At 37.2% G+C, this 27,353-nt stretch overlaps 1 protein-coding gene across 2 annotated transcripts in view; it reads left to right on the top strand.

Moving 5' to 3' along the window:
• The window catches only part of MASTL (microtubule associated serine/threonine kinase like), a 31,613-nt gene extending 9,358 nt beyond the window's left edge, over positions 1-22,255 (top strand). Inside the window, exons 3-12 of one of the 2 annotated variants that reach the window (XM_081228705.1) lie at positions 526-665; positions 1,335-1,423; positions 4,331-4,440; positions 4,633-4,783; positions 7,923-8,095; positions 10,021-11,166; positions 12,233-12,371; positions 18,131-18,244; positions 18,344-18,445; positions 21,107-22,255. In XM_081228705.1, coding sequence (XP_081084831.1) covers positions 526-665; positions 1,335-1,423; positions 4,331-4,440; positions 4,633-4,783; positions 7,923-8,095; positions 10,021-11,166; positions 12,233-12,371; positions 18,131-18,244; positions 18,344-18,445; positions 21,107-21,264 — 2,322 coding nt within the window. In that variant the 3' untranslated portion in view covers positions 21,265-22,255. Of the gene's footprint in view, positions 1-525; positions 666-1,334; positions 1,424-4,330; positions 4,441-4,632; positions 4,784-7,922; positions 8,096-10,020; positions 11,167-12,229; positions 12,372-18,130; positions 18,245-18,343; positions 18,446-21,106 lie in introns of both variants that reach the window. The other variant, XM_081228704.1, reaches the window with a different exon arrangement.
• The last annotated feature ends 5,098 nt before the right edge of the window (positions 22,256-27,353 follow it).

Genomic DNA, 27,353 nt, shown 5'->3' with positions numbered 1-27,353 from the left:
TATTCTTGAGTTAGTCAGCCAAAATTTTAAAGTTATAGACTAATACCAGTTGCTAATGTTGCCATATTTTTTTAAATTAAACTGTTTAATCTGAACAAAAATACATGCATGTAAGGTATTTATGTTAATGATGTTAATAATTGTGTTATGTTTATTATGTAACAATCATGTTAATGATTAGCATAAATATTCATTTTTATATTCATATATGTGGAGAGGAAGAAAGCAAATGTGGCAAAGTGCTAATGATGGGCAAATGTAGATGGAGAGAATATGAGAAGTCATCCTGCTCTTCTCACACCTTCTGTGTATGTCTGAATTTTTGTTCAGACTAAACAGTTTAATTTAAATTTTAAAAAGTATATGGCAGTATGAGTAAACCTGGTATTGATGTGTACTGAGTGACACCAAGAAAATGTGTCTTAGAGGACCATGCTAAAAATGCATAACTGTAATGCTCAAGTAAGATATTTTTAAAGTAGTCATATTGGTTTTATTTTGCAATATTTATATTCCTTTTGACAGGTAATGGAGTATCTCATAGGTGGAGATGTCAAGTCTCTCCTACACATATATGGTTATTTTGATGAAGAGATGGCTGTGAAATATATTTCTGAAGTGGCATTGGCTCTAGACTATCTTCATAGACATGGCATCATCCACAGGTAAAGACTGACTTTTCTCCAAACTATTACTTAAAGCACAAGTAATCAAATTATGTATTAAATATTTGAGTCTTAAATATTTGCATAACCCCACATATCTGGGTTATCTAAAGTTTAGTAGTAACTTGTGTGAGTTTAGAAATTATATCAACTCTTCTTTCATCTCCCTGTGTGTTTTGAATATGTTGCTTTGTCTTCGGGTATCCCATTTTGTGGAGAATATTGAATCTTTTTTCCACTCCTTTAGCTGTACATCATATAAAAGTGCTATATGTTATAATGCCAGCTGATTTACAGTGTTTTGCTCTTTGCAAAGAAAGGTTAAGTGGCTCTTTTCGATTAAGGCTTAATCTCACCCTCCTTGAAAGAGGTAAATATGATTTTGACCTGGCTTGAGGTTTATTTTACCTAATGAAGTTTATTTATTTTAATAGAATATGTAATGAATAATGCCAAAGATAATCTAGCATTAAATAGTTAACTTTCTTGTAGATTCAGATATACAAAATATAGTCTGCTTTTGAGAGTTTTCTGCACTTTCAAAGCCACCAATGAGAGAAAATAAGTCGGGTTTGATTGTTCTGTAACTTTCTGTTTTTTTCGCTGGTAATTCTAAAATCAACACTAGCTCTTTTTTAGTTATCTGCTATTTGTTTTTTATATGTGCAGGGATTTGAAACCAGACAATATGCTTATTTCTAATGAAGGTCATATTAAACTAACAGATTTTGGCCTTTCCAAAGTTACTTTGAATAGAGGTAAGAAACACAGCAAGTAAGTACCTTTTAAAAAATCCAACACATTTTAGACGCTACATTTCATTAATTTATACTGTTTTCTTTGTTAGTTTATAATGAATAAAATTTGATGATTATTTTTTTCTGCAATAGGCTAAAAAGGTATACTGGTATTTTCATTCAATTAAAGACAAAAACGGATCAACTAATCTTATATCCTCAAATGTCCTTGAAGATCTTTGGATCGTCAAAGAGGAACTGACACTTTCTGTTCTTCCAAATTTTTATCCCTACTGAAACTGGTGCTGACCAATTAAACATCAGTAAAATGACTAAAATAACTACAACATGATAGACAACTAATACCTAAAGAAATTATTCAAATATACCTGACCACCACCATGATAAACAAGGGGCAGAGAAAATAAACACAGAATTCACAAATACATATATATGGGAGTATGTTAATTTCACTACTCGTAGCACTAGAAATGCTAATTAAAAAAAGTAATAAATGAATCATTTTACACTATTAAGCTAGCCAAAAGAAAAAAAGGAGAGCTGAAGATCCAGTGTTAATGAGACTGCAGAAAGCACAGGAAGTTTTCCTAGGGACATTGTAAATAAGCATAGTTCTTTCCAAAGAATTTTCTTATAGTTCCTTTTCCCATGTTTTTCTCTCTTACTGTCTTCAGTGTTTTGTGCTATGTTTTATTTTGTATGGATAGTTTTTGATTCCTTTGTCTTTTTTTTTAACATCTTTATTGGAGTATAATTGCTTTACAATGGTGTGTTAGTTTCTGCTGTATAACAAAGTGAATCAGCTCTACATATACATACATCCCCATATCTCCTCCCTCTTGCGTCTCCCTCCCACCCTCCCTATCCCACGCCTCTAGGTGGTCACAAAGCACTGAGCTGATCTCCCTGTGCTATGCAGCTGCTTCCCACTAGCTATCGGTTTTACATTTGGTAGTGTGTATATGTGTCCATGATACTCTCTCACTTCGTCCCAGCTTACCCCTCCCCCTCTGCATGTCCTCAAGCCCATTCTCTATGTCTGCATCTTTATTCCTGTCCTGCCCCTAGGTTCTTCATAACCATTTTTTTTCTTTTTTTTTTTTAGATTCCATATATATGTGTTAGCATATGGTATTTGTTTTTCTCTTTCTGACTTACTTCACTCTGTATGACAGACTCTAGATCCATCTACCTCACTACAAATAACTCAATTTCCTTTCTTTTTATGGCTGAGTAATATTTCATTGTATATATGTGCCACGTCTTCTTTATCCATTCATCTGTCAATGGACACTTAGATTGCTTCTATTTCCTGGCTATTGTAAATAGTGCTGCAGTGAACATTGTGGTACATGACTCTTTTTGAATTATGGTTTTCTCAGGGTATATGCCCAGTAGTAGGATTGCTGGGTCATATGGTAGTTCTATTTTTAGTTTTTTAAGGAAGCTCTATACTGTTCTCCATAGTGGCTGTATCAATTTACATTCCCACCAACTGTGCAAGCGGGTTCCCTTTTCTCCGCACCCTCTCCAGCATTTATTGTTTGTAGATATTTTGATGATGGCCATTCTGACTGGTGTGAGGTGATCCCTCATTGTAGTTTTGGTTTGCATTTCTCGAATGATTGGTGATGTTGAGCATCTTTTCATGTGTTTGTTGGCAATCTGTATATCTTCTTTGGAGAAATGTCTATTTAGGTCTTCTGCCCATTTTTGGATTGAGTTGTTTGTTTTTTTGATATTGAGCTGCATGAGCTGCTTGTAAATTTTGTAGAGTAATCCTTTGTCAGTTGCTTCATTTGCACATATATTCTCCCATTCTGAGGGTTGTCTTTTCATCTTTTTTATGGTTTCCTTTGCTGTGCAAAAGCTTGTAAGTTTTATTACGTCCCATTTGTTTATTTTTGTTTTTATTTGCATTTCTCTAGGATGTGGGTCCAAAAGGATCTTGCTGTGATTTATGTCATAGAGTGTTCTGCCTATGTTTTCCTCTAAGAGTTTTAGAGTGTCTGGCCTTACATTTAGTTCTTTAATCCATTTTGAGTTTATTTTTGTGTATGGTGTTAGGGAGTGTTCTAATTTCATTCTTTTACATGTAGCTGTCCAGTTTTCCCAGTACCACTTGTTGAAGAGGCTGTCTTTTCTCCATTTTATGGTCTTGCCTCCTTTATCAATGATAAGGTGACCATATGTGTGTGGGTTTATCTCTGAGCTTTCTATCCTGTACCATTGATCTATATTTCTGTTTTTGTGCCAGTACCATACTGTCTTGATTACTGTAGCTTTGTAGTATAGTCTGAAGTCAGGGAGCCTGATTCCTCCAGCTATGTTTTTCTTTCCCAAGATCGCTTTGGCTATTCAGGGTCTTTTGTGTTTCCATACAAATTGTGAAATTTTTTGTTCTAGTTCTGCGAAAAATGGGTGGGCAGATTCTTAACCACTGTGCCACAAGGAAAGTCCCCTCAACCTCCTTTTCTAATACTTTATTACCAAGAATTATTTTTTTGCCAGTTAGATATCACTCTTGTATTTATCTTTTTTTAATTGATTAATTTATTTTTATCTTTTGACCCCCTTCATCCATTTCTCCCACCCCCTCCCCCCACCTCTGGCAACCACCAATCAGTTCTCTGTATCCCTGAGCTTGTTTTTTTGTTTTGTTTTGTTTTTTATATTCTGTATATAGAGGGAACATATGGTGTTTGTATTTCTCTGTCTGCTTAGTCGTACATGTTTCCTGTGTGGCGTGATGGCTTTCCCAGCTCTATTTGTTTTGCACAAGCCAACTTTACAGATAATGTTAATAATGTGGAAAGTGAGGCAAAGTTCAGAACAAATAAGTATTGATTTAGTCAATGACAGTTGAAGTTTTTGAAGAATATCATATACTTTTCTTTCCATACATAGATATCAATATGATGGATATTCTTACAACACCATCTATGGCTAAACCTAGGCAAGATTATTATTCAAGAACCCCTGGACAAGTATTATCTCTCATCAGCTCTTTGGGATTTGTAAGTACTTGATAAGAAAAAACTCATATAATATGCCCTTTCATGATTGCCATTTAAATGAATTAAAATATCAAGCATGTTGAATTACTTCAACATTTTATCTACTTAGGTGTAATAACTGTCTATGCATTTAGGTGGTGTTTTTGTGAAGGTAAATCATAGCATTTGTTTTTCTCTTTCTCTTTTTCATAGCACACACCAGTTGCAGAAAAAAGTCAAGACTCTGCAAATATTCTTTCAACCCATGTATCTGAAACATCACAGCTTTCTCAAGGACTAACTTGTCCTATGTCTATAGATCAAAAGGACATTACTCCTTATTCTAGCAAACTACTAAAATCATGTGAGTATAAAAGAAAAGGTAGTTTATTCCATTAAATGTATCTTTTGAGGAACAAAGTATTTTGGAATATTCAAATATTCAAACGCTCTGTGGCATTCCTCTATTTTATAATGTAAATGCCATTTCTGACAGGGGTTGTTGCAGATCTTTAAATCAACAGAATAAAATGTCAAGTTAATTCTTCAATTAGCTATAACATTGTAATGATCATTGGGTGAATATTACTATACTGAATCTATGGAAGTCTTATATGGAGAAGATGTAGTACTTGTACTATTCTGTGCCTTTATAAAATTATTTCCAAAAGATTCTGAAATAAAATAGTTGAAGTAAAGGTATGGTTTTTAATTATTACACAATAAAAGACAAAAGTCAAGTAGTAAAGGAGGCAAGTGGGACATTTGTATAGCACTTAACCTTACCCTCTATAACTTATCAACAGTGGACAATTTAGTTGTCTGCATGCATGTTCATCATCTTGGGAATGTGAATAATGATGCTTTGAAGGGTAATTAGTGTTGTTTTTTCCATAGATTTTACCTTGTTTAGAATTTGGTCCTCAAATCTGTACATATCTTGGATGAATGGATGAATGGGTAGACAGATAGATAGAAAGAATTGCCTCCTTTTTACAAATGAGAAAATTAATATTTGAAAACTTTCAGTTACATACTAGTAAGTGGGTCAATTAATTCCTGACTGCAAATATAGTTTTCTGTCCACTGACCCTTTCCTCTTGTTTCTTCAAACACTTCTGTGAACATCAAAATAGCTGAAATATATATATAACTTTGATAAACAGAAAACTGTTAGGGAGTTCTCTGGTGGTCCTGGTTAGGACTCGGCACTTTCACTGCTGTGGCCTGGGCTCAATCCCTGGTAAGGGAATTAAGATTCTGCAAGACGTGTGGTGTGGCTGGGAAAAAAAAAAACCCAGAAAACTGTTAAAATATAGGATATGCAGATGTGATTTATAGCCTTGTTCTTAAGGGAAATGATTGCATCTCCCTCAGCCATTTTTTAATCTGATCAGAATGTGGTAGGCACTGTGCTGGTCACATGAGTGAATATGAAGATGAATATGAGAGGTCCTTGCCTCCGGAGAACCTGTAATTTTGTGGTGATTGTAGGTATAAAGGGATAATAATAACAGTCCTATAAAATAAATGCCATAGGAAGAATACTATGACCCAACACAAAAAGTGATCATTGCTTACTGGAAAAATCAAGAATGGTTCTAAATAAAGATATAGGAACAGCCAAGCAGGACCTAAAAAGAGAAATAGGATCTTAATAGCTCCAAGTATATTAGAAAAGGGCATTTCATATAGAGGCATGAGCAAAGGCATGGACACATGGAAGTATCTTCCACCTTTAGACAGCAGGACAACATGTGAGAATGGGAAGCATGTGCAAAGAAAAAGGAAGTTTAGCAGGTAGATGGGGAAGGTACATGGGGAAGGATCAGTGTTGTTACAGAGAGCCTGGAATGTAAACTATAGAAAAAGGGGAGCCACCAAAAGTTTCAAAGCAGGGAATGGTCTGATCGTATCGGTGATCCAGAAGGAGCTCAGTAGCAAATATACAGTGTGCAGACGCATTAGATCAAGTTCCCATGTTGCTGGGGAAAAGCAGCTGAGCAGTTTACTCAGATGTCAAGGTCAGTGTCCAGTGAGTCTCAGGAATCCCATTGAGAGGATTTATGTGCCAAAGAGAAAGTTGTTTTAGACAGACTTTCAAATCTCCTTACAGTTTTAAAATTCTAAGGTTTATTACATCAAAAAAACTATAGTAAACTAAGAATTTACTTGGGATTAAAGTCATGTTCACCCTTTTCAGGAAAGAGAAAACAAGATATACATATCTTTTTATATACATATAAAATCTTTACATGCATGTATTGTGATCTGTAGTAATAGCATGATTATCTATTGTGTCTCATTTTAAGTTCAGGAGCAACAATTTTTATTTTTTATTTTTTAAAATTGATTATTTTTTTTGGCTGCATCGGGTCTTCATTGCTGTGTGCGGTCTTTCTCTAGTTGCGGCGAGTGGGGGCTACTCTTCGTTGCGGTGTGCGGGCTTCTCATTGCGGTGGCTTCTTTTGCTGCAGAGCACAGGCTCTAGGCGCGTGGGCTTCAGTAGTTGCGGCACGCGGGCTCAGTAGTTGTGGTGCACAGGCTTAGTCGCTCTGCGGCATGTGGGATCTTCCCAAACCAGGGCTCAAACCCGTGTCCCCTGCATTGGCAGGCAGATTCTTAACCACTGTGCCACCAGGGAAATCCCAGAGCAACAATTTTTAGCATCGTTATTTGTATATAAGTTACAGGAACTTGTATCATATAGATGGTGCTGCTTTCTTGCACTGGCTCACTCCTAGACAAATCACTATTATTTGTTTTACCCAGTAGTGTAAAAAAGTCTCTATGGATGTGTATAATTCCACACTTGTAAGCATGTAAACCTCAACATTAAAATAAAGCCGCAGTTTTAATTAAATACAAATTGAATCGAGTAAATGTAGTCCCATTCCAGCCTCCTAGCATACCTGGATATAGCACATCAATAATGGCCCTTCGGGCTTCCATGGTGGCGCAGTGGTTGAGAGTCTGCCTGCCATTGCAGGGGACATGCGTTCGTGCCCTGGTCCGGGAAGATCCCACATGCCGCAGAGCGGCTAGGCCCGTGAGCCATGGCCACTGAGCCTGCGCGTCCGGAGCCTGTGCTCCGCAACGGGAGAGGCCACAACAGTGAGAGGCCCGCGTACAGCAAAAAACAAAAAACAAAAAACAAAAACAAAAACAAAAACAACAACAAAAAAATGGTCCTTCATCAAGAAAAGTTTCAAGTTGGTTAATGATTATTCAAAATGGATTTCCTCCTAATTATGTAAATTCGCTCCCTTGTCCTGATTTCTACTTTATGAATATTGAGAGTTTTGCTTTGTTTTTTAACTTTCAGAACAGTACTTGTATGCCAAAACCACCCAAAGCCATCCTTATGGATGAAATAATGTTTACATGGAAATAGTTCTGATATGAAACACTTAATACTTTTTCTAATTATCTGTAAAGATTCAGGATCAGCGCGAAAGTAGGAAAGATGTGACATAAGCTTCAATGTTTTCTCTTCCCCACAGGTCTTGAAACCGTTGCCTCCCACCCCGGGATGCCTGTGAAGTGTCTAACTTCCCATCTCCTCCAGTCTAGGAAAAGGCTGGCGACATCCAGCACCAGCAGTCAATCCCACACCTTCATGTCCAGTGTGGAATCCGAGTGCCACAGCAGTCCCAGATGGGAAAAGGATTGCCAGGTCAGAGTGACATTCACCTTACCCAAAACCAACTATGTGTGTCAAATTAATGATAGAAATGCTATGTACCTTTTCATACAAATTCTGTTAGGAAATGAAATGGTTACATGAATGGCAGTCAAGGTATTCTTCATTTTCCTATATATTCTGTCAAATTCTCTTGAAATATTTCATTTCTCATTCAAGTGTGAAATTATTCTTGCTCAGTATATGAGATTCCAATTTTTTTATTTTTGCAGTATATTAATAGTAAATGTTTGGCTTCTAGGCATCTAGATGGACTTCTTTTTTTTAATTCCCTACCCTGACACAGACCTTAGATTGTTGAGTTTTTTTAACCTGTCTTATTTTAAACTTATACTACCTCCTTCTTTACTGTTTTTTGCCAGTTTTTCATTTAATGGAATGGTAACTCTTTTGGATCAGAAATAACTTTTAGACCACAAAGGTAATGTAGGTGTGTCTTTGAAAGTATCTATTCTGAGGAGATTGCTTACCAAGTGAATAAATTTACTGAAAGTTATCTTACTTAATTTATATATTCTGTTTCGGGCTTTTTAAAGCTATTAAAGCTGAGGGGAACTAAAAATATAATAAAGTTTCCTTTATAGAATGCTGACAAAATAATGTTAGCTTAGAATAATGTTAATACACAAAGAGTAAACCTTCCATTTGATAAAATAAATTGGACTGTATTCGCTCCTTATTCTCAGTAGCATGATTTTCTTCATTATTGTTGGATATGTGTATTTTAGGAGTAAGGTCAAATTATTTTTTAGTTAAGGCAGGGTTTCTCAGTCTTTTTTTCCTTCTCTCCTTATTGATTGCCCTCTAGGTAATAAATGCTTCAGGAAAAGCCAGATTTCCGTTCTATTATTTTACCTCTTTTCTAGTCAAGAAAGCATGTTATATAATATTTCAAACTACACATAGCTAACCTTCTTCCTCCCTCGGCTGCATCCCTAAGGAATGCAATGATTGGGTTACAGTAGAGCCTCTCAGCTTAGGTTGGAGGAGTGACAATGGACCACAGGGGACCGCTGATAAACTTGCTAATCCCCAAATGCATCATTTTCTGTGCTTCCAGAGCAGTGAGTTGTACTTTAGGAATTGTCTTTTTGTTCATGACTAACTGCTCCTTACTATTACTAAGTAAGTTAATAAAGTTCGATTTTTCACATATCAAAATATGCACTATTAGGGTTTATTGAAGATTCACTCTGAGTAATCTTGTAAAAATCCTGATTACCATATGCCAGTTTGCAAGATTATGTCCAAAATTCTGATCACACAAGGGCACCTGCAGAGTTGGAATTCCAGCAGTCTTCAGGAAAAGCACTTTGTTATCAACGCATCATCAGTTTATATTGTTGACAATGGATATTAACTCCTGTTATTTTGGGTTTTTAATTACAAATTGCCGTTAGTTTAGCTTCATCTTGTCAGCTTGGTTTTATTATACTTGTATGAAGTGATACGTGTTTACATTAACAATATTTTTAGCCTGTAATTTTCCATTAACTGTATTTCATGCCCTGTGATTGAAATACAAAACAATCATCCCTTTTGCTCAGCAGATATATACCTAATGTAGCCTTACCCTAAGTTTTGCCTGAATATATTCCTATTAATTTGTCCTATTTAAATAACATGTAATACACCATCAAATACATATTATTGAATAGTTGGTTTAAATTTTATACTAGTGTTTCACTCAAAATAATGTGTATAAATGTATACTATAATTGTTTATATTGCTTTCTAATTCTCCATTATCATTGTTCTGTTTTTCCACAGGAATGTGGAAAGAGCTACCCATCGTAGCTTATGGGGTCAGTTATCCCACTTAAGTGGGCAGAGGTTTAAAAGGTTAAAGATTCTCAGCTTTACATAATTTTTTTTAACCGTTTTTTCCTCCCTCTTAGGAAAGCGACAATGCAGTGGGCTCTACAGTGATGAGTTGGAATACAGTCGAAAAGCCTTTAGGTACAAGATCTACAGATGCCATGGAGACCAAAAGTTTCAATAAAAGGGATCTTGAGTTAGCCATTTCTCCCATTCATAACAGCAGTGCCGATCCTGCCACTGGAAACTCTTGTGGAAACCTTGCTGAAAAATGTTCTTCTGGGGAAGTTTCTAGGGAAGCAAGAGAACTGGATGTAAATAATATTCATCTGGCTGCTGACACAAGCCAGTCTGGTTACCATCAGTCACATCAATGTGCTGTGGATTCCAGTGGGGTGACTGAAGAACACCTTGGGAAAAGAAGTTGTAAAAGAAGTTTTGAGTTAGTTGACTCCAGTCCTTGTCAGGAAATTATACAGAATAAAAAAAATTGTGTCGAGTATAACAGTAGTAATGAAATGAGAGATGGTTATGCCAATCAAAGGACAGGCTTAACAGCTGAAGTCCAGGACCTTAAGCTGTCAGTATACAGAGATCAGCAAAATGACGGTGCTAATAAGGAGAACATGGGCAATTCTTTCATTGATAAACAACAAACCCCAGAAAAATCCCCTGTCCCAATGATAGCAAAAAACCTTATGTGTGAACTGGATGATGACTGTGACAAGAATAGTAAGAAAGACTACTTAAGTTCTAGTTTCCTGTGTTCCGATGATGATAGAACTCCTAAAAGTATTCGCATGGACTCTGATTCATCTTTTCCTGGAATTTCCATCATGGAAAGTCCATTAGGAAGGCAGTCCTTAGATCCAGATAAAAGCATCAAACAATCCTCTTTGGAAGAATCAAATATTGAAGACCTACTTCCTGCATCCCCCAGCTGCCAAGAAGGCACCTTGCCGAGCGGTGATGAGAGTCCTGCTGTCCAAGACAGCAACCGAAAAATGTTAGCTCCTTCTTTGGAGGCGTTGAAAACATTAACCTCTAAAAGAAATGCTGTGGCTTTTCGGAGTTTTAACAGTCATATTAATGCATCCAATAGCTCAGAACCATCCAAAATGAGCATTACTTCTTTAAATATGATGGATATTTCCTGTGCCTATAGTGGTTCATATCCCATGGCTATAACCCCTACTCAGAAAGAAAGATCTTACGTGCCGTATCAGGTATGTGATCACTTGCTAATGTTCTGTCCTTTAGATTTTAGAAAAATAAACTATTAAGGCCAGACACTTGCCTGTCAGCTAGACTATATAATATTAATCATATAGTTTTGTTTTGCTTGTTGGGAATCTATGGCTCCTTGGAGGTTTTAGTACAGAAAGGTAAAGCAGGTAGCAATGTTTATCATTCTTAACTCCAATGCCTCCTTCATTTGTATTCTGTATACTTTCACATATTTACAGATAACATGTTTACATATTTACAGTCACATATTTTCACTTGATCACAGCAATTCTGAGACACAAAATTAAAGTCCATCTACCTTACTGCCTTTTAAGGACATATTTAGATGATCTCTTTCCTTTATAGAAGAAAGTTGAAAAATAGATATTTCAATTTTTTTTTCCCTAAACCTTTATCTTTTTAAACCCAAAGTTTCATTTTTTCCTTCCTTCGGAGAGACATCGTAATACAGAAAGTGTAAACCTCGACTGTAGGGTTACAAGACTTGAGTTTTCTATTTAGAACTTACTGAGTGACTTAGAAGTCCTTATCTTCAGAGCCTCTGTCTGCCGTTTGTCTGTAAAATATAATGACACCTGTCCTGCTGGTCCCACAGAGTCCTTGTGAGACAACAAAATACCTTAAAACCATAAATGCCAGTTAGCACGAGAGGTTATTTATGTGTAGTTCTGTTGTGTGCATTGTCCTAGTAATTCACTCATTTGTCAGCCACAGCCTCCCTCTGTGACTGCTCTCAAGCTTGTATTGATCCATCCTATCAAGAATTTTTTCTTGTGGATTTTTTCATTGTTTCTTGCATTTCCAGCTCTTACTGAAATAATTGGTGTTATCTAAACTATTGAATTTCATTATTATAATTAGGGCTTTTTACAATAGGACTTTTCATAATTATAATTAGTTACAAGGCCATTTTCAAAACTGATCAAGTATTTGAGTGTATCTTTTATGCCCAGCAGCCTAGCTTTTCTTTTGTTTTAGCATTTCTGTTCACTGTAAAAGGAATTAAGATATTTATTGTGTCTTAAACTCTTTTGAAATTAGCAGACCCCAGATCAGGTCAAGTCAGGAACTCCATACCGAACTCCAAAGAGTGTGAGAAGGGGGGCGGCCCCCGTGGATGATGGGCGAATTCTGGGAACTCCAGACTACCTCGCACCAGAGCTGCTGTTAATCAGGGTCCACGGTAAGGCATGCACATCTTGCGTTTTCGAAGTATCACTATGTTTTCTTCTGAGATAAATTGTTTTAAATTTCTTTAGTACTTAGATTGCATAAAGTAAAAGTAAATGAACTCGTGCAATACTCTTTTCTCACATATATGGCCTTTTCTCACATATAGGGCCCATGGTAAGGCATGCACATCTTGCGTTTTTGCAGTATCACTATGTTTTCTTCTGAGATAAATTGTTTTAAATTTCTTTAGTACTTAGATTGTGTAAAGTAAAAGAAAATGAACTCGTGCAATACTCTTTTCTCACATATATGGCCTTTATTATAGGAAAGAAGACATGCAGCCATTTGTTCTTGGCCTGCTGGTTTAGTCTCAATGATCCAGAGAAGTCCCGCCTTCCACCCCCTCTACTGTCTTTGTTCTAAATGTCTCCCCAGGTCTATTTTAGTTTGGGTTCAGGAATAGACAGTTGGGCCTACACTAAGATCCCGCATGCCACGAGGCCAAAAAAAAAAATCTGTCTCTAATCCTGACTTGGCCAAAGTGCCTATTCTGTATTCTACTGTCATTCAGATGCTATGTATCAGAGCTCGACTTGTCCTCTAGCTTGCTCTTCCTCTGTTCCGTCTCTCTGTTCACCATCTTCATTACCTTCAGGCATTTAAATCCGATGAATTACATCTCTGCAGTGTGTCTCCTCACTTTTTCATCTCTGCCGCTATTCCATGTAAGAACCTCATCTTTCCCTTTCCTTCATTTAATAACTTTCTCTTTGATCTCCTCAACTTTATTCTCTTTTTTGCAATCATTGCCACCAGACTTTCCCTCTTAAAGCATAATGGAGTTCATGCTACTCTTCTCCGTGAAACAAAGGAGGTGTTTGGCTTGGTGGCTCCTTCCTACCTGCAAAAAGAAAGCCAGGTCACTGATTCGAGGCTCTGAGCTCTCATGCTAGTCTCGTCTCTCAGTTAGTCTCTTTATAGGTCTTATTTTCCCATTTTACTTAGACACATTTATTTTCACATTTTCCTTATTTTGCACAACTGTTTTGCCTTAGTAGGTTTTTTGTTTGTTTGTTTGTTTTGTTTTGGCCGCGCTGTGTGGCATGTGGGATCTTGGTTCCCCGACCAGGGATTGAACCCATGCCCTCTGCAGTCGAAGCGCAGGGTCCTAACCACTGGACAGCCAGGGAAGTCCTGTTTTGTTTCGTTTTGCCTTAGTTTAGAAAAGCCAGTCCCCAGTCACCTCCCTGCCAAATTTCTTCTCATCTGCTCATCAGTTCAAATGTCACCTCTTCCATAAAGCATCCCTTGATCAATTATGGAGAACTAATTATTCACTGCTATATCTAGAGTCTGAGTTCTCCTTGTGCATAGCCCTCCAGGAGAGCTCCTTGGCAGCCCTCACTCACCCTTGTCAATAATCTCTACAATGTGAAAGCAGACACATTTAATATTCCCCTTTCTTTATCTGCCAAAGCATCTAAGTTCCTCTGGGCACTTAACTAGTTTTGGTACTTTGTCCTTTTTGCTAAGTCACAGATTTGCCAGCTCATTTCCTATATTATAATTTACATTTTCTCCAACTTAGGATACAGTATGAAAGTAAACCTCAAATGTAAAGATTTACTTGATAAGATCTTGCCACTCTTTTAGTGGGACATGTAGTTAGTTATCTTAGCTAGCTAGTGAAATATTCTAAAATTTTTATTTTCTATAAAAGTAATTTGATACATAGTGTTTAAAACAAATAATAGATAGCAATTTATAATTTTAAAAAACAATTCCCTGCTCTCTAACCTCTTCCCTGGAATCCCAGGCCCCAGAAACACTCACGTCGGCTCTTTAGTTTTCTAATTCCAAACATCCTACTGAGACCTCTGATGCCCTCCATGTCTTCCCCTCAGCCAAGGGGACTTAGGGACCCTGGCCTGAGTTTCCACAGCTTCTTGCATATGTTTGTTTCAGTTCTCAAAATTGTGTTAAAATCACCTGTATTGGGCTTCCCTGGTGGCGCAGTGGTTGAGAGTCTGCCTGCCGATGCAGGGGACACGGGTTCGTGCCCTGGTCTGGGAAGATCCCACATGCCGCGGAGCGGCTAGGCCCATGAGCCATGGCTGCTGAGCCTGTGCTCCACAACGGGGGAGACCACAACGGTGGGAGGCCCGCGTACTGCAAGCAAAAAAAAAAAAAAAAAAAAATTACCTGTATTGTCTCTCCCAGAGTAGGGTGTTTTCTCCTTGGGGAAAACTGTCTTCCTCATCTTTGTATCTCTTATATCTGGCACAATACCTGGCTTCTAGTTCAATGAATGATATGAGAATGAACTCATAACTTTTAAACAATGTACCTAACTCCTGTTTTCTTACATGCAGGATCTCTGACTTTGGGTGAGTAAATTTCTCCATAAAGGAACATGGCAAAGCACATTTAACTGAACGAAGTCTAACTAGATCACATTGCATACAAAACTTTTTTTCATTTCAGCTCATTTATGAACTGTCTTCTGTCTTCTGAGCAGGAAGACATCCAGAGAGATTGCTCTTCTCTGTGAAAACAAATTTAGGCATGTGGAATTTTTTTATAACTTTTAAAGGTAGCAGAGAGTGTAGATATAGCTTTTTTTATTACAACTGAAGAAATAGGCTTGATAAAAATATTAATATTAGTGGCTACAGAAGGGCTTGAATTTTCTAAATCATTCAATTCTATTATTATTAGAAAATAGAAAGGAATTAACAGTATCAATTTACAAATTAAAGAAGTAGGTTTTAAATTAGAAAGCCAGTAGTATAAAACAACTTTATTCTATATCTCTGGCTAATGATATATATTATAATTGATTTATTTTATAATTGATAATATGATTTATCACAATACATGATCTTATTAGACTTTGACTCAAGTATATGGGTATGTATGACATATCCATGGAAAAATCATGTATGTTTTGACATGACATGAGTACATTTTCGGCTGAGCTGGGAAAAGGGTACTAATTTCTAACCTAAGTAAAATAAATTAAAATGCACATTTTTTCCTGATTTCCCCCTACTTTTCTGTTATTTGGTTATATTATCTGAGCTGTTGGAATAATTCTTTCTCAGTGCTGCTTAAAAGGCCTACTAACCGAGGTGTTTTGTATGTTTTTATAGTGATTACTATAGAAATAGAAGCCTAGAGACTGTTTGTACCTTGTGTTCCTTAGGGAAGATGGGATTACGTGGCTTGCAGATGAAAAGGCTCTCTAAATGCATGTGATTATTTTTTCTAATGGCACATTCCATGATGCTTTCCTACTTGTTTTTTTTTCTACTTGTTTTAAAATGAAATGGTGGTAGTTGCTTAACCACAGTAATGAATTTTGTGAAATTGATTTTTTTAACATCTTTATTGGCGCATAATTGCTTTACAATGGTATGTTAGTTTCTGCTTTATAACAAAAGTGAATCAGCTATACATATACATATATCCCCATATCTCTTCCCTCTTGCGTCTCCCTCCCACCCTCCCTATCCCACCCCTCCAGGTGGTCACAAAGCACCAAGCTGATCTCCCTGTGCTATGGGGCTGCTTCCCCCTAGCTATCTATTTTACATTTGGTTGTGTATATATGTCCATGCCACTCTCTCATTTTGTCCCAGCTTACCCTTCCCCCTCCGCATGTCCTCAAGTCCATTCTCTAGTAGGTCTGTGCCTTTATTCCCGTCCTGCCCCTAGGTTCTTCATAACCATTTTTTTTCTTTTTAGATTCCATATATATGTGTTAGCATACGGTATTCGTTTTTCTCTTTCTGACTTACTTCACTCTGTATGACAGCCTCTAGGTACATCCACCTCACTACAAATAACTCAATTTCATTTCTTTTTATAACTGAGTAATATTCCATTGTATATATGTGCCACATCTTCTTTATCCATTCATCTGTCGATGGACACTTAGGTTGCTTCCATTTCCTGGCTATTGTAAATAGAGCTGCAGTGAACATTGTGGTACATGACTCTTTTTGAATTATGGTTTTCTCAGGGTATATGCCCAGTAGTGGGATTGCTGGGTCATAAGGTAGTTCTATTTTTAGTTTTTTAAGGCACCTCCATACTGTTCTCCTTAGTGGCTGTATCACTTTACATTCCCACCAACAGTGCAAGAGGGTTCCCTTTTCTCCACACCCTCTCCACCATTTATTGTTTGTAGATTTTTTGATGATGGCCATTCTGACTGGTGTGAGGTGATACCTCATTGTAGTTTTGGTTTGCATTTCTCTAATGATTAATGATGTTGAGCATTCTTTCATGTGTCTTTTGGCAATCTGTATATCTTCTTTGGAGAAATGTCTATTCAGGTCTTCTGCCCATTTTTGGATTGGGTTTTTTTTTGACATTGAGCTGCATGAGCTGCTTGTAAATTTTGGAGATTAATCCTTTGTTAGTTGCTTCATTTGCAAATATTTTCTCCCATTCTGAGGGTTGTCTTGTGAAATTGATTTTAAAGAGTAATTTTCAGGCAAATTTAGATCTAGACTAGAGTCTCAATTCTAAATTTATATGGAAGTTAATCATTTTTGGACTGAAATTAACCTTTGCTTAGGAAACATTTTGTTCATAGATGTATCTAAACAAGCGTATAAACCAGATTATAAGGTCATGTTTAAAATAATTGTCTAAAATGTCTTTGTATACAAATGATGCTTCCAATGAAGATTTTATTTAGAAATCAGTTTTACCTGGGTGTGGGATGAATTGGGAGATTAGGATTGACATATATACACTACTGATACTATGTATAAAGTAGATAATTAATGAGAACCTACTGTATAGCACAGGGAACGCCTATGAGAAGGAAATCCAAAAGAGAGGGGATATATGTATATGTATAGCTGATTTACTTAGCTGCACAGTATAAACTAACACAATATTGTAAAGCAACTATACACCAATAAAAATTTTTAAAGAAAGAAATCAGTTTTACCTATTTATTAAGACTTATATTCTAATTACCTCCTCAGGCAATAGTTTAAATGAGTATTTTTTGTTAAACTAATTTGTCCCTCTATGTTCTTAAAAGGAATAAAGCCACATTAAAACCTTCTGTAAGGGGACTTCCCTGACAGTCCAGTGGTTAAGACTCTGTGCTTTCACTGCAGGGGGCACGGGTTTGATCCCGGGTTAGGGAACTAAGATCCCACATGGTGTGCGTGGCAAAAACAAAACAAAACAAAACAAAACCCTCTGTAGGTTAAGGCTTTCCCTAGTTAGCAGGTTATCCTCCAGTTTGCATTAATATTACTACCTCATCTCATTCCTTTGTGAAACGAGTGGGCTATAGAATCATCTGAATGGTATTGTTTCCTGATTTGAAATTAAGAAATACTCTTTTAGAGAATAATTTTTAGATTAAATGCATTCCTTGGTTGTGTTTTAGGATTTAGCACAAATAAGTATCCAGAATATCAGAGGTTATTAATAACTTTTTAAACTTTTTTCTAACTAGCCATATTAATTGCTAATCTAAACTTCTGTTGGGCTGGCCAAAAAGTTCGTTCGGCTTTTTCCATATCATCTTATGGAGCCCAATATTTTCCAAGAAAGTAATTACCACATTGCCTAAAGGAAGGTAATTTGGGTCTTTGCACATTTGGAAGCCAGAAGAAAGCCTTAAGGAAACGAGCCTTTGGGTCTTCATTGTGCCCAAATATCCACAGTTAATGTTTTAGTTGATCAAACATTTATAGAAAATGCTTGCAAGTTCAGCTGCTTCCTCTTAAATTCCAGGTCCTGCAGTAGACTGGTGGGCACTTGGAGTTTGCTTGTTTGAGTTTCTAACAGGAATTCCCCCTTTCAACGATGAAACACCCCAGCAAGTATTCCAGAATATTCTGAAAAGAGGTGATTCTTTTTCTCCTATTAAGATAGATTCATTTATCTCATTTATCTCTGTGTATTATTGTCTTGAGCAATGATTAACAAGTTTATTTGTATTTATAGATATCCCTTGGCCTGAAGGTGAAGAAAAGTTATCTGATAATGCTCAAAGTGCTGTAGAAATACTCTTAACCATTGATGATACAAAGAGAGCTGGAATGAAAGGTAAGGTTTTGTGTTAGTTAACTCTTTTACCCTTGATTTGTTGAGCCAAACTACTGATTTGGCTCAGTAGTTGTGGCTCGTGGGCTTTAGAGTGCAGGCTAAGTAGCTGTGGTGCACGGGCTTAGTTGCTTAGTGGCATGTGGGATCTTCCCAGACCAGGGATCGGACCTGTGTCCCCTGCATTGGCAGGTGGATTCTTAATCACTGCACCACCAGGGAAGTCCCTGATATCATTATTGATTATCAAATATTTTTACGGACTTTGACTCCTTGTTGCATTCTTCACAGCCAGGTTGCCTCAAAAAAGACAAAATTGGTGCATTGTGACCCATTCAAATGTTCTTTCCAGTGCAGGGAATTCCAATTAATTTTAAAACCCAGTTTTGAAACACCAGTAAATCTCATTAGCAGCTGCCTTAAAATCCTTTTTGTCACAATGTATATATATAGAGACAACTAAGCACTGTGTCTCAAAATGCATTTCCATGTGAAGTAGGGTATATTACTAAATGGACTTTAGTAATATGTCATTCACATCAGCTTCTAGGTGTTGCCTCCAATGAGGTCAACAGTTTATTTATTTAACAAATCCTATAGAGTGACTTCTAGGTGCTAGGCAGTGTTTTCGTTTCAGGCACTGGAGGTATCCTAGGGATGAACCAGACACACTCCTGTGCTTAAGTTCTAGAACTTACATTCTAGTGGAAAGAGGGGAAGTAAACACAGTCATAACATAACGCCATCTAGTGGTAAGTACATGAAGAGAGAAAGCAAAGTGAGAGGGTACAAAGTGAAGGCAAGAGATTTATTTTTTAGATGGGGTGGTCAGGAAGACCTGAAGAGTGGAATCTGAGCAAAAACTTATGTAAAGTGAGAATGCAGACATTTGAAAACCAAGCTCTAAAAATTGCTTTAGGGGACTTGCCTGGTGGTCCAGTGGTTAAGACTCCAAGCTTCCACTGCAGGGGGCACAGGCTCGATCCCTGGTCAGGGAACTAAGGAACTAATATGACAAAAACATCATACAGTTTTATTTTTATTTTATTTTTATTTTTATTTTTATTTTGGCTGCAAGGTGCGGCCAAAAATAATAATAATAAAATAAAAAATAAAAAAAATTAAAATTGCTTTAGAACAGCCTTCTCCACTGCTGATGATTTTGCTCCCCAAAGGACATTTGGCGTTGTCTGGAGACATTTTTTGGTTGTCACAGCAGTTGGGGGCATCTGGTAGGTAGAAGCCGGGGATTCTGCTCAGCATCCTACAGTGCACAGGACAGTCCCTACTACAAAGAATTATCTGGTCCCAAAGGTCAACTGTAACAAAGTTGGGAAACCGTTGTATAGAAAATGGCTATAATGCCCTGTAACTTGCTCAGTACATTCTTACCAGTGACCTCAAATTTTTGTTCATTAGTTAAATGAACAGTTTACCTAGTGAAGCAGATAGGGGTATTCTTCAGTTAAGAAACAGTTGTTTCAACAACTGTTTATTTAGTTAATCTTAACCTAGATTAGAATTCCTTTGTGGATTCAGTTTAAATAAATAGTTATGATGAGAGGATCATGAAGCATCACATCACATCCAGATATCCCAGTTCGAGTTAATACTACAAATAACTCTAAAGTAACACATGCTTGAACTGTTGAGACAAATAAATTCTCTAAATGTGAATTATTTTTGCTCTTTTATCCCTTTTCCTACCAGTCTTTTAGTTTATGGAAAATCCATCATATATACATATTGATTTTCCAGCCCATTACCCCCAATACAGACAAACAATTCTTTCCTGTGTAGTCATCTTCTGATATTTTCCTTAAATTTAATTGCTTTTTTGGTTTGTATACTGCCTTAATTGACACTTCATTTTTCTGCTGTCTTTATTTGTTGCCTAATGAAGTGAATAGTTGAGGAGAGGGGTGGCTATGTCTGCCAACTAAATACCTGTGTGATCAAAAGAGATTTCATTTTACTAGATAGAAGGAAAATGTAGTTAAAGGGGAAGGCAAAGTTGAGATTTTGTAAGTGGAAGCAGTAGACTCGGATGTGGCCATACTGCTGGGCGGCTGGTGTGTTGTAGAGATGCAAGTCAGTGAAATCAGAGAAATCAAAGAACCAGGAAGAGAAAGAATGTGTCAGAAATATCACCAGTGTGTGTGTTGAAATTACCAGGAAGGATAAGGATGGAGCACAGGGAAGAGAGCAAGGGACTGGAGGATGAGCCTCCTGCTGAAGTAATCTAGGGTGACGATGCTGAGGATTACAGAGATCAAAGCAGGTGGCAAGGAATTGGAATAAGAAGTGGGGCATTAATCATGGAAGATTAGGATTAGTGGTGTGGAAGCCGTGTCGGGCAGCAGGAAGTAGGCCAGGCTGTCTTCTCTCATCGAGTCAGGGATTCTGAGAGAAGATGCAGGCAGTGAGGAAGATAAGCTTCCGTTAAGGCACCTGTCATATGCCAGGTGACATACAGAACGACAGACAGTGTGTGCTGTTGGGAAGTATGTGGTTGAAGAAAGAGACAGATGTTTTTAAAATGTCTGTGAAACGGACATAGTAAACCAGGGCAAGCTACATGTGGGACGGTCTCTCTTTAATTCCTGTAAAATAGGACTTTGGTAATGGTGTCATGATATTGCTTTGTTTGATATTTTTCCTAAGAGTTGAAACATCATCCTCTCTTCAGTGATGTGGAGTGGGAAAATCTACAGCATCAAACAATGCCTTTCATACCCCAACCAGACAATGAAACTGATACATCTTATTTTGAAGCCAGGAATAATGCCCAGCACCTGACAGTATCTGGATTTAGCCTATAGCACATAAATTTTCCCGTTAATCTAACCTTGCCTTATAGAATAAGCTAGCATAATTACATACGCCTTAATACTAGATTGATCTAAGGGGGGAAAAATCATTATTTTACCCGGATCAATGAGCTTTTCATGTATGTTACAGCTTCCACAGCATTAAAAGGCTATCAAGAACATAATCAGTAATTTATCTTAATCTCAGAGTTGTACATAGATCTTCAAAGCTTTTTTCAACTTATTTATTTCGTTAGTGCACTTTATGAAAATTAATGCTTCAGTAAAACTAGAAACATGACCACTTTAGAGAGAGTGAGCCTCGAGCTTGATTTTCTTTCTCATCTGTTCATTTCAGTCCACCATTCAGTTTGGTGTTAATATGACAAAAACATCATACAGTTTTATTTTAGTGTAATTTATCTGTACCTGATTGCCTGCAAAAGCCAATCATTTAAGGCTGTAACTGTGACCTCAAAAATGCAGTTGTAAAATTCCTTCATTCAGTAATATAACTCCTTTCGGGAATGAGGAATAAACAAAAGGACGAGGGTTTTGGCTTATTTTGCTATGAATACAGTTTTGCTGCCTTGACTGCTTCTGGTGCTTTTTCTACAATACATATGTATTTAAAATAGTACTGGAGAGCTTAGGTGAGATATATTGTAGCAATTTTAACAGCTTGTTAATTTTTATCAAAAAATGTAATGGTTTACTTTTTAAATGATTTGCTTAAAACGTATGCAGGCAGCATTACCAGAATAGCCGGATTCTTTTAAAAAAATAACTAACTTACTTTCACTTAGTAAATACAATTGTAACATACTTCGATATATTCTCTGTCAACATCATTCTTTTAAATATAGATACACTATGATTCAGCTTCACAGGTCATATCTTAAATTCATTCAGGTTTTTTGCAGACTTACCCCCCAAAAGAGCAAAGTTCAAATTTAAATGTACCATGTGTAAATTTCCTGTTAATCTATTAAATACTATTGTTCCTTTTGCAAAATGGCTTGAGTGTTTTTACTTTCCATCACCATCCCAGTACGAGCCGTGTTACTAATGTAGTTGACGAAGAAAATATAAGTTTAAAACTGTTACAGTGAAAGAGACACTGTAATAATCATTGCAATGTAACTGAATCCATGATTTAATGGTTTTACTGAGCTTGTTTTAGTAATGACTACTCAGATTTAATCCTCCTAATAGTCACCTCTTCTAACAATAATATGTTCAAAATACAGTTGTTAACAATTAAAACTTTGTTTAATGTAAATTACATCTTTCCCTTAAATTAGGTAAAAGCTAGGATTATTTGTCATCCTCTTTTGGAATTTTCAAGTACTAGAAAGAACACTGGCTTTGGAATCAAGCACAAATGGTTTAAACCATTGCTCTGCCAGAGTAAAAAACCTTGGGTGGATTAAACTCTGATCGTCTACCTGTATTGTGCAGATTAATTATGAGGAACTTCCAGGACACCAGTCTTATCAGGGATTTGAAACATTACTGAATAATCGAGGGAGATGTACATTGAACCTATTCCCAATGCAGGAGACAGTGCCCTTAAGTGGAAAAGTTAAGAACAGTTTGCTGTTGCAGCCCTAGCAGGTGCAGCTATGGCCACCTGGAATTCTGCATGCTGTAATGGTGTTTGCTGGGAACAAGTGATTTATTATCTAAACTTAAACCTTTTTGTGGGTTCAGATACTCATTAAGGAAAAACCTGAGACAGAACAAGAATGGAAAAATGGAAGTGTTTTGGCAGTTGTATGGATGTGTGTGCATACAAGTCTTTGAAGAACAGATTGCTCTGCCAGGAGAAATCTGCATTCATTACTATATATAATTTTTATTAATTGAAAATAATTTTCTCCCCACTTCCACTAACTGTTAAACAAATATAGGAAATGTATTTACTTTAGTGTACCTTTGTCAGAATTAATTTACTTTAGTGTACCTTTGTCAGAATTAAATTAATTTAATTAATTAATTAATTAATTAAATTTAATTATACAAAGTATGTAGCAAACATAAAAGGTGTTTAATAAATGATCATTATTTGAGCCCTAAGTACCCTACTACTTCTCAGAATATTTGTCTTAATTTGGGGTTTGGGAAATGGTTGCTATATAAAACTCTGCTATTAATCTCCAAAACATCTTGAAGATCACTTTCAGGTCTGATCACTCTGTTTGCCAGGAAGAACCATCTTGTTTTTAGCCAGTGAAGAACATGCTCAGAGTCCAAAAGATTGTGCAAATATTTACCATTTCCACCAGGACTCCTTTCAGTTAATACCAAGCCAGCTGTGGATGGGTCATTCTTATAACTATGGAAAGTGGACTGGTCACAGCAACATTTGAAGGAGAGAGACTGAATAAAAGGCTACTGAACCAGCCCACCTGGATTCAAGACATATTTTAGAGGTGCAATCAATACGACTTACTGATGGATGGGATGAGGAGGGTGAAAGAATGGGAGTTTTGAGCTGGTTTGTTACATAGCATCATTGCAGCAAATACCCTTCCTATACATCCCAACTTACAACAAAGTGACATTTCAGACACCAGAAAAAAGAGAATATCCTATAAGCATCCAAAGAGAAAGAAAAGAGGATGGTAAGAGATAACAGAAAATATATATATTGGTCTCTGCCTCCTGTTCCCGCACAGAGCTCCTAAAATACTTCTATCAATAATTTCCGAAGGCATAAGAGCACCAGGAGGATTTTTTTTGTTCTCATATTTGGTCTTTGACTCTGGTTCCTGACCCAGGGCTTCTGGCTCCCTTGGGATTTCCTGGGTGATAGCAATGTCCTTTGTTCTAATGAGGTGACTCTGGGTGGGCTCCTGTAGGGGGGCCTATCAACAGAAAGACCCAGCCATGATTAGAAGCTTGGAATTTTCTGGGACTTCCCTGGTGGTCCAGTGGTTAAGACTTCATGCTTCTACTGCAGGGGCACGGGTTCAATCCCTGGTCGAGGAACTAAGATCCTGAATGCCATGGGGCCAAAAAACAAAAAACAAACAAGCTTGGAATTTTCAGCCCCACCCTCCATTCTCCAGAGAAAGGAGAGGGGCTGGAAATGGAGTTAATATTTGATTGTGCCTATGTGACTAATCCTCCATCAAAATCCCCAAAGTACAGGGTTTGGAGAGCTTCTAGTTGGTGAACACGTGAAGGTGCTGGGAGAATGGTGCTTCCCAGAGAGCACGGAAGCTCCACACTCCTTCCTGCATACCTTGCCCTATGCATCTCTTCCATCTACACGTCCACCTGTATCCTTTACCATATCCTTTAGTAGCAAACTGATAAACAGTAAACTGTTTACACATGAACTGTGACTGCAAAGGAAGGAAAAAGAATGAAATCTTCAATTTTCAGTATAGGGGCGACTTCCCTGGTGGCGGTGGCACAGTGGTTAAGAATCCGCATTCCCATTGCAGGGGGCTTGGGTTTGATCCCTGGTCTGGGAACTGGATCCCACATGCATGCCACAACTAAGAGTTTGCATGCCACAACTAAGGACCCAGCGAGCCACAACTAAGGAGCTTGCCTGCTGCAACTAAGGAGCCCATGTGCTGCAACTAAGAAGCTGGTGACCTGCAACTAAGGAGCCCACCCCCCTACTGCAACAAAGACCTGACGCAACCAAATAAATAATAAATGAATTTTAAAAATTGTTTTTCAGTAGAGGGAAGTAAATAGATAACTCCCAAAATAGAAGTATCAAAAAGAAGCAGTTCAAAAAGCAAACAAACAATGACGAACAACATAATTACTGAAATTAAAAATACTATAGGACTCAATAACAGAATAACTGAGACAGAAGAATGGATAAGTGAGCTGGAAGATAAAATGGTGGAAATAGCTGCCAGGGAGCAGAATAAAGAAAAAAGAATGAAAAGAATTGAGGACAGTCTCAGAGACCTCTGGGACAACATTAAACGCACCAATATTCTAATTATAGGGGTCCCAGAAGAAGAAGAGAAAAAGAAAGGGTCTGAGAAAACATTTGAAGAGATTATAGTCGAAAACTACCCTAACATGGGAAAGGAAATAATCAATCAAGTCCAGGAAGCACAGAGAGTACTATACAGGATAAACCCAAAGAGAAACATGCCGAGACACATATTAATCAAACTATCAAAAATTAAATACAAATTCTACATATTGTATTCACTCTACGTATTCACTCTACGTATTTTATACATATATTAACTCTATGAGATATTTTTATCCACATTGTATATGAGGTATTTATCCACATTGTATATGAGGTATTTTTATCCACATTGTATACATACGAAAACTGAAACATAAGGTAAGGGACTTCCCATGATTGCAGAGAATTTGAACCTAGAGTGTCTGGCTTCAGAGCCTACACTCAGTCCTGACAATCATGCATTTTCTATACTAGTCAGGACTCTGGTTCCAAGTGTCAGAAACCTACCTTAAACTGCCTTAAGTGAGAAGGCAAATTTATTAACCCATGTAAACAAACTGTATAAACATAGGGGTAGTGTTTTCAGAATTAACTGGATTAAAGGACTTGAACTCACTGTTTCTGACTCTTATCTAAGTTCCTAGGTCTAGATGTTGGCCTTATTATCTAAGGCTCCTCCAAGTGGCAGGATATACAGCCCCAGGATCTCCCTGGTAATAACCTTACAGCCTGTAATTCAAGGAGAAAGAGAACACAACAATGAGATACCACTACACACCTATCAGAATGGCTAAAACCCAAAACACCAACAATACCAAATGCTGGCAAAGATGTGGAGCAACAGGAACCCTTATTCATTACTGGTGGGAATGCAAAATGGTACAGCCACTTTGGAAGACAGTTTGGTGGTTTATTACAAAACTAAACGTAACTTTACCATGCAATCCAGCAATGAGCTCTTTAGTATTTACCCAAATGAGTTGAAAACTTACAACCACACAAAAACCTATGCACAGATGTTGATAGCAGCTTTATTCATCATTACTAAAATTTGGAAGCAACCAAGATGTCCTTCAATAGGTGAATGGATAAATAAACTAGTACATCCAGACAATGATATATTAATCAGTGCTAAAAAGGAATGAATTACCTAAATCAGAAGTCAGCAAACTACAGCCCATGGGACAAATACGGCCCCCTACTTGTTTTGTAAATAAAACTTTATTGACACACAGCCATAAAAACATAAAAAGAAATGAGCTATGAAGACATGAAATTACATGGAGGAACCATAAATGTATATTGCAAAGTGAAAGAAGCCATTCTAAAAGGGCTACATACTGTATAATCCCAACTATGTAATATTCTGTGAAAAGGCAAAATGCTCTCTCCTCTAGTTTCCTGAAATAAATCCAGAGAATAACTCTGACTGCTTCACTGATGGTCATACACCCCTCCCTAGGACTGTCACTGTGGTCAGGAGGAGAATGAGATAGACACTGGCCAGGTCTGAGTCACATGCCCATTACTGTGGCTCAGCGGGTAGGGCTGGATTACAGTGGAAGAAGAGGAGCTCTGTGCTGTGGGGAAGGGCAAGGAGAGTGATGCTGTTATCAGGAGGAGGAGGGACAGGTGCTGGGCAGAGAAAATAACAATGGCTACACCTCGCCTGTATTATGTACGTATTTAAAAGTTCTTTTAGTTGTTTCTTTTGAAAAAGGAAAAGAACACTTACCGTTTTTCAGCTTGAAAAAGTGGTTCCATTGGGAAGGAGGATTAATGGAGAGAGAGAAGGTCAGTGGGAAAACAAGGGTTGAGAAGCAGAAAAGAAAAACAAATAGAGAAAGAAGAGAACTCAGTTAAGTGTATTAAAGGCAAAAAGACATGGCCTTTCCTGTGTATGGGCAAAATTAAATTTGTAAAATTATATCTCTATAAACAATTTTATTCTTTAAATAATATTCTTTCTTATAGACAAAGATATAATTATGAGACCCAGTTCTAGCCAAGTAGATGGGGAAGGAGTATCCTGTGTGAGACTTCCAGGAAAGTTACTGTTTCCTGATTGGGTAAGGATCTTTGCCTACCTGTAATGTAGACATTGGACCGAGATGTACAGCAGCCATTTAGTGAACATGAAGACAAG

The sequence above is a fragment of the Mesoplodon bidens genome (assembly GCF_964165515.1).
Source record: "Mesoplodon bidens genome assembly, chromosome: 3".
Classification (NCBI taxonomy): domain Eukaryota; kingdom Metazoa; phylum Chordata; class Mammalia; order Artiodactyla; family Ziphiidae; genus Mesoplodon; species Mesoplodon bidens.
The sequence above is the reverse complement of the archived record's forward strand: the minus strand, read 5'-3'. Positions and strand labels throughout refer to the sequence as shown.